The sequence below is a fragment of the Nelumbo lutea genome, chromosome 1, assembly GCF_056320005.1.
Source record: "Nelumbo lutea isolate HS-2025 chromosome 1, American lotus-T2T, whole genome shotgun sequence".
NCBI lineage: Eukaryota > Viridiplantae > Streptophyta > Magnoliopsida > Proteales > Nelumbonaceae > Nelumbo > Nelumbo lutea.
Window position 1 is genome coordinate 155,266,489 of NC_142684.1, and position 8,542 is coordinate 155,275,030.

An 8,542-nucleotide genomic window follows, 5' to 3' on the forward strand; every position below is an offset into this window, starting at 1 on the left:
TAGAGACACAAAATGTTAAATAGATCGTAAAAATAAGAACAACTGGGAAACCACCCAACACAAAAAGATCCAAAACCATACTAATAGGTACAGATTTTCCTTACTACTGCAAATATACAAGTAAAAAAATAAAAAACTTAAAATAAACTTGTTAAACCATAAGATTGATAGATCAATGAAATAATCAGTAAGCAATCACAAATGTGACATGCATTTTCACTCAAAGAGAAGCTTCGCCCCAATTCCACTTTTTTGTTGAAATTCATAGAAAAAATAGGATATGTGTTATGAATCTCAGAGATTGGCAGATACAATTATGACAATTTAATAGTGTACCTACATTTATACATAAATACATGCTCAGCTCCACTATGGATCCATAGTCAGCACCAAACAGAAAATGAGAGGAATTGGAATCTGCAAGGATACTGTTGATGTTTCATTTGTACTTCTCCATTATTCTTCTAGCTTCTTCTAAAGTATCATCTGTGGAAGAGGTGCCTCCACCCCCTCTTGGGCCTTCATCCTTATTCAAGGCTATATAAACAAAATATATGAGCCCCATCGTGGCCTGTTGATGAAAAAAGGTTTGTATCAACACCGTTCAGTTGCACTGTCTAAAGCTCATTTATCCTTAGAGCAACTAAACCAGCTATGCAGCTCCCACAGATCAGAAAAATGGATATAGTTGTAAAAGAAAATCTGATGGATCTAGAGTAAGAAGCGCAGAAATAAAATATTATGAAGCTTCAAAAGAAAAAAAAATATGGATTTTTTTGGTCAGTAATAAAACATGGAAAATTTAAACATCAAAAAATTTTGAAAAGGAGAAAACTGCACAAGGCATTTGCTTCTAGATTCTTTTTTTTGGTAAGATCATTTGCTTCTAGATTGAACAGCTTGCTTGGATGGATACCTAAATCAGCCAATGATCTGGTTGACTCTTTACCTAGACAAGGGAGATAATAAAACAATGCAAATCTACCCAAATGGTCTGAAAGAATTGTAGTCTGGGCTGAAATAGGGAGTGTTTGGTATAGTAAGTGTTTCTCTCGAGTTTCAAAGGGTCTACTTGTTGAAGTGGGGAGATGCATGCAAGCCTAGGGAGGCAGGTGGATTGGGTTTATGAAGGGTACAAGAGAGAAATAATGCATTGTTGGGCAAAAATGGCTTTGGAGATTTCCAAGTGAGAGAGGTATTGTGCATTTGGCAATCAAAAGCATTTATCGGATGTGCTCAAAAGGTTGTGAGTTGTGACACAGGACCAACCCGGGGTGCTACTTCAAAAAGCCCTTGGAAAGATATCTTAACTTCCCAACTTTTTGCAACACATCAGATATGATGCAGTCACTGGAGAAAGGTGAAGTTTTGGGAGGACACTTGGTGGGGTGACTCTCCCTTGTGTTTTCTTTTCCTAGAATCTATAACCTGTCCAATTCCAAAAATAAATCGATTGCTGAATTGGTAACTTTGGAGAGTAATGGATTAGGGTGGGATTTGGGACTGAGAAGACCCTTGAGGTATCAAGAAGCCAGTGAGTTCATTCCTTTGCTTAACCTCCTTCAAGAAGTCAATCTTTCTTCTTCAGGGAATGATGAGAGAATTTGGACACCCAATGTTAAGGGCATTTTTTCTTGTGCATCTTTTCTTAAAACTTTTTTCCCTTCTGTTGAGAAAAATTTATTTCCTGTTAAGAAGTATGGTTTAGTCCAAAACCCCCCAAGGTCAAGTTTCTTTTTCCCCTGTTGGTAAGCTGTTAATCAAATTGTCAATTCCTGTGACAAATTCCAGAGGAAGTGGCAAGGCTGGTGTCTTTACCCTCATGTGCCTTGTGCTTGAAGAGTGGGGAGGTCACAAACCTTCTGTTAACGTCTTGCCCTTTTGCTTCACAGCTTTGGCAACATTTCCTTTCTTTGATGGGTATAGATTGGGAGGCACCTTCTGAAAGGGTGGATTTATTTAAAACAGATTTTTTGGGCCCTTGTACTCAAAGGCAGAAAATCCTGTGGCAGTGTGTGAGAGGGGCAGTTCTATGGGGGTTGTGTGAGATAAATGCAAGATTATTTGAAGAAAAGTATAGGTGGAGGAGGTGATAAACTCACAAAGAGAAGAGTGGTGCATTGGGCTTTAGTGACGGCAGAATTTAAAGATGTGCCTTTTATTGATTTGATTAGACATTGGCAAACGGTATCAGGTTTCCAAAGAAGTAAACAGTTAAGGGGGATGAAATGGAGTCCACCAGATTGTTGGAGAATCAAGTTTAATTTTGTTGGGTGCTGTATCAGAAATCCGAGACCATCAGGTGTAGGGGGTGTTGTCAGAAATCATGAAGGCAATGCTTTGCTTAGATTTTTGGGCCCAGCGGGACAGGGGAAAACTTTGAGAGCAGAATTGATGACTCTAATACAGGGTTTAAAATTGCTACATCAACAGAGGTTAAGGGATGTAATAATGGAGGGAGACTGTCAAGTGGTTGTTTGCGGGATGAAAGGTGAAGAACGAATACCTTGGGAATTTAAGGCTATGGTAAGGATGGCTGTCTCACTAGGGTCCTCCCTGAATGCCTTGTTCAACTAGACCCCTAGAAGCGCAAATATGTTAGCAAATTCTTTAGCAAGAGATGGAGTGGGAAGAGATTCTCTGCTGTGGGATTGCCCTGGACCAAGCTATAATCTGTAGAAAAGATTTCTTGGTAGGGGTGGGGAATTTGTTTCTGTTATATACAGTATGCTTGTTTGAATGATGGTTGCTTTGTAGTCAGTTTGACTTGATTAATGAAAACCTTCTGTTGTTTATAAAAAAAAAAAAGTTATGAAGATATTTCTGGGATTTCATGATATTTGCACTGTTTTTATTCTATTGCATAAAGATATTTATGACTTTCCCCTTACATTAGCTAGCCAAATAAAGTATTATTTAGTGGGGGTTGTGGGAAATGGAATTAGATGATCAACCCATCCTTCTCTAATCCTGCTCCTCTCCTACTGTACTCTATCTCACCCAATCATATACTAGTGAAATGAAGAAAAAAAATCAGCTCACAATTACTATCAGGTACTTTTACAAGGTCTGGGGAGCAGATAGGGTTTAGGATTTGTAGAGGATAGGTGTACTTACTATAGGTTAAAACCAGTTAAAATTAAAACCCTACTCTTCACGCACCAAACACCACAGGGATCACTGCTAGGGTCTTGAAATTACAAAAAACAACTATAGCATAAGCTAATAATCTCAAAACATTAATACATTATTGTCAAAGCTGAGGTTTAACAATTATATATATAGAGGCCTCTAGAGAGCAGCCAGCCCCAGTATGCTAAAAAGACAAAACTGCCCTTGTGAGTAAAGATAAATAAAGCTGTAAACTGACCCAAAGCTCAACATTAGCTTTAGAGACTTAAATTAATCACAAAATAAGACTAAATGAACAAATTTCCGTAGCCAAATCCCACAAGCCAAGAAAAAAAAGGACAAAAGTTACTTTTTTGCCCAATAGTACCAAAAAAATAATAAAGAAAACTTGAATTAAGAAAGTAATAGTGATCTAGCAAATACTGGTGCTCTGCCATCGTTGTATCTGACACAAGGTTAGGGTCACAAAAAGTGCTAAACAACATAAACAAATAGCAGTTTCTAGGACTGGAAAAAGTTGGACAGTAGCAATTAAGGTTAAACCCCAGAATTTTGCATGATGAGGACTCTACAGTCTGTAAAACCAAATTACCTGAAAATAGGAAAAAACACTAGTTGAAATAACAGTTTTTAGTAGTTCTATTAGTCTAACTTGTTAATTATACATCTTGTACACTTGTTATATGTATAGTTGAGAATGGAGTACCACTGAAAGTAAGAAGACAAGAAAGTAAAAATAATGACTACAAAGAATTGTCAAAAAGTATTCCCATGGACTACAGATTGAAAGATTAAGTTTGAGAAGATTGAAATTAATATATGCATGCAGGACAGTAAGAAGGATGATAAGGAAGCCTTCCCCTGGTGTGTAGCAAACTAACAAGTATAAAGAAAATTAATAATGTAAACACAAACTACAAGTAAAATTACAAAATTCCAGAAAAGGCACACACCAAACTAAACAGTACAAAGTTATCTCTAACAAAAAAAAAAAGAAAAGAAAAGAAAAGAAAACAAATACACAAATAACTAAATAAACAAAACATTACTGTAACAATTTCAAGCTTGTGAGGCATGAAATATTCTACATTGAAATTGGTATTGGGAGGTGAGCACGGCAATAGGATGCTCAAGATTTATTGTCACTGCAGGATCCCATTCTATTAATGAAGGTGCCATTGTCCTGTAGTTGCCTGAGGGGAAAAAAAGCTATATACCCCATCTTTCAAGTACTTGTATGTATTGAACTTTTGAATGCGATGAAATTGTTTTCTTTCCTTTTTTTTTTTTTGACGAGTAAAATGAAGTGATAAACATATGATGCTTAAATATGGGTGCTAACATTGACATGGATATAGGAAATGGGATACAACTATTTTCTAATATCACAGCATGGACATGGGTATGGGTGCTCTATGATAACCAAAAGAGGGATACTGAAATGGAAATGGATATGGGTTATAGGAAATCATGATACAACTTTCCATTTCCTAAAATCCTCAACATGGATAGGGGTATGGGTATCCTATATAATATGCTTATATCATGCTTGTATATATAAGTTTTTGAAGCTAAGATTTATATCTCGAGACTTGTGTCTTATAAAATTTAATGAAATTTACAACATATACAGATAGTCTATAGTATTAAAACATGCTGCGTATTTTTAAAGTAATAATGCTATAAGAATATGTCTAGAAGTGTCCATGCAGCATCTAGTGTTGTATTGAGTACATATTGTGTCCAACACCAGTACACTACAAAAGAAAAAGAGATATACCCCACCTTTTGAGTACTTGTGTATATAAACTTTTCACTGTAATAAACTAGGAAAAGATACCTTCCACCATCAGTTAACTATGATACCTTCTTCATCTAACTTACCGCCCCTCTGAAGCATAAGCTCCTTTTAAAGTTTGAAGAAGTAAATGGAAACCAAATAATTAGAATGCTATTCTGTGACGATATGGGTGGAAATCAGTGATCCTAAAATGGAATGAAATTTTTCGCACAACTGCAAAGAAAGAAATCTTTTTGCTTTTGTGAGGTTGCATCTTATGTATGAAAAAACAATTCAATCATAGCTGCAGATATTGAATATGTCAAAGAAATGAAAGCATGAGATTAACTCTTTCTTCAGGTAGATTGTGCAGCATACCAGTACAAAAAAAGCTGTTGACAGGACTGACTTGAGCACAAAGAAGCTAACAGAGAGTGCGACTACAGCTACACCAATCCTTGCAATTGGTCTTGGGATAGAATCCTATTACCAAAAACAAAGGAATGTGAAACATAGTAGACAAACTAAACCAAGCTATTACAATAGTCTTGTTAAATCAGATTAGTAAGGTGGTAAGGTACAAAAAGAATAGAAGGGGGAAAGCTTACAGGTACAAGATTGGTCCCAGCCTCAATTCCATCTTTCCCAACCTTCCACACTGTTTGGATAACTACTCCACAGGATTCATAAGTAGAAGTTAGAAAAATAAAACAGAAACACAAACTTATTTTGTTTTATTTGTGATTCATAAGAGGAATTACAAAACAAGTACTTCACCAAAAATCAGAGATGATGCTATGTTGCTATTTGTGAATTTCAGACATGACATGTTATTAGATATGAGATGGTACAACATATTGAATACACATTAATGCAAATTATCAATGATTGTATGATACATGGTGCCTGCCCACTGTCTCGCTAGGAAATAAGCATGAAAGAAAACTGTATATCACAAATGCAGGCTGAGCCATATAGACCAAAACTAGGTTTAAACTTGCCAGAATAAAGGTAGGAAAGCAAACTCTGTAGTCTGTACTGACATTATCATGTTTTCCATCTGTTCATTACATTTGCATTTTCAGGTTGGTGATTACTTCTCAGACAATTCAAACTTCATGAAAACCACATGAATACAACATACAAAGACAAGCAGGATAAAGAACACCTACTAGAGCAATAAATGCATAAAACAAAGCTGAAACCAGGAAACCCAGTAAAGCTAACCTCTCAAGAAGTCGGATTGCGCGGCGACGACGACGAGAGGTACTGAATTGGGTCGGTATCTTCTGAGATTCTTGTTGTTCGGGAGCACAAAGTCTCTCCTCGACTTCCTCAGTGTCGGGGATTTCGGAGAAACGAACCGTGAAGGGCCGAGAAGAAATGAAGCACTAGTTCTTCGCTTTGTTGATCGAAAAGGAGAAGAATGGAGGGACAGAGAGTGGAGGCAAGTAGAAGCAGAGGAACAAGCCATCTTTATTTATCTCTCAAGCTTACTACTTATTTTGTATATTTTACTCCCTTCATGTGTGTACAGTTGTCTGTATAAAGGAGGCAATTTATTAGTGTGGTTTGAACAAAACAGGAAGTAGACTGAGAGAAAATTTTCACAGAATCAACGGAGCTGTGAGGTCGTTCAAGTTCAGTTCAATTTAAGGCCCGAGTTGTTTTTTTCTTTCTGTCTTCTAGGGTCTAAATCAAACTTCCGTTGATTCTTGATTTATTTTGAGATAAAAGATCTGTTTTATCTCAAAATGAATGAACCTCGATTGGTTGATTCTAAAACCAGTGACTTTTCATTGGTGGTTTGGCTGCTTTGTATGAATCGCGATCTGCTCCTCAGAGCGCGCCTCACACTGATCTCACAGTCTGTGTACGCTGCACATCAAAAACAGATTTGACGGGATCTATTTGTCACAAATGGGTGCCTCACATGGGCATCCACCGTGCATTGGGAGCATCTCCCATGAATAATAACAAATAGATACGGGAGATGTTCCCAATATATGATAGAATGTGTGTGAGGTGTTAGGTGTGAGGAGCAGATCAGGTCTCGGAGTAGTCCTCACTGTCTGCTTTATTTATTAAGGTTGGGATATTTACTTATTTGGGATTTACATTTGCACCTCCACCTTATTATGTACGTTGAGATGTGCATGTGGGGCATTTGTGGACGCAGATATACATAATGTAATTGAAATATACTTCTCACATAGCACCGACCTCAGTCACATCAGATCCGGTCTCCTTAGAAACAGAATAAATTTAAAGATTGAAGATATTTCTGATATACGGTCATGACACGCAAGGAAGGCGCGTTGGACCGACAGATACAATGTCTAAAAACTATTCAATTGGAGTTCGCATCTGTGCCCCAATGCACTCCCTTGCGCGATGTGTTGTGGGGCACACGTTGGGCGCAAATGTGAATTCCTTCAATTGATGTAATTCTTTTTCAAATTGAAAACTTCAGAATTTTAGTTGCTATTTTCTTCTTTTTTAAATTTCTTACACTGAAAATTTTCAGTTTATCTTCTACTTTTCTCCTATATTTCAGCTTTTAAAAAAATTATTCATCCATTTTGAAAGGAGACGGGATTCACTACTTACAAAATTTGTACTCACACTGTTTTTCACAATACTTACAATTGTCCGTTTAGAACATCTCGGCACCTATATTTTTCCATTTATAGGGAGATGTTCTACGATGCACGGTGGAATTAATTTTAAGGTAAATTACAAAGTGTTAGATTTTAATCTTATAAGAGATTAAATCCAATGTGTTTGATTGGTCAATTACATAAGAAATTGCACCTGCACACTTGATTGCAAATTAACTATTCTCTTGCAAAACCCAGTTTTGAATTTGTCCCACATTGGAAAATTATAAGCTTTGTTTTCAATAATTTAATAGGAGCTGATTTACACTCCTTATAATTAGTAGAGGAGAGTATGGGGGTTCGATATCGCGCAACGTGCGCACACGTGTGTGTGCAGTGCAATGAGGCGTACTTTGCTCACACTTCGCACGCACCTGCGTGGCTTGCGAAGGGCGGCTTTGGTTTTGGTGCGATGTTGACCATTGATCATCATTGATGAGATCAACAATCACGATTCGATCGGGTGTGATCAAGAGGCACAATTCAAAGTTAACAGTCATTAACTGTAAACTACTTTTTAAACAATCACAATGTTTGAAATTGTGACTGTTCAAAGTGCCTTCTCTGAACCAACACCTACCTTTTCTTTATACCTCTTCATAAACTATTTAAGGAGCATGAATCAGACTCAAAAAACACACAATTTTGAAATTCACTTTCTCTCTCTCTCTCTCTCAGTCCAGTCTGCTACAATCTTACAGAAGGTTTCTTCGAAGATTCTTCAACTTTGCTGGTTGCGGATTGTCGCCCAAGGCTTTGCTGTATCATGGGAACAGATTTGCCTGTAACCCAACAGCAAACTCAGTGAAACAGAGTGGGGGCAAATGACGTTCTAAAGACAGTGTCTTCAGACGCGCCTTAGAGCTTCTCCTCCAAAGTTACAATGACCCCATTTTCCAACAATTTTAGAACGTTATTTTACAACGGAGGCAGAAGCAAACATGACTTTGATCAAAATGACGAATCAAGA

The 8,542-nt window shown here is 37.1% G+C and overlaps 1 protein-coding gene across 1 annotated transcript; it reads right to left on the reverse strand.

Moving 5' to 3' along the window:
• Positions 1-232: 232 nt before the first annotated feature.
• On the reverse strand, positions 233-6,878 carry LOC148878549 (uncharacterized). The gene is made up of 4 exons (XM_088956428.1): positions 6,140-6,878; positions 5,521-5,582; positions 5,291-5,395; positions 233-571 (listed from the first exon to the last, which is right to left on the reverse strand). Exons 1-4 carry the CDS (start codon positions 6,384-6,386, stop codon positions 440-442), a joined length of 546 nt encoding a protein of 181 aa, XP_088812554.1. The 5' UTR covers positions 6,387-6,878; the 3' UTR covers positions 233-439.
• Positions 6,879-8,542: the final 1,664 nt, after the last annotated feature.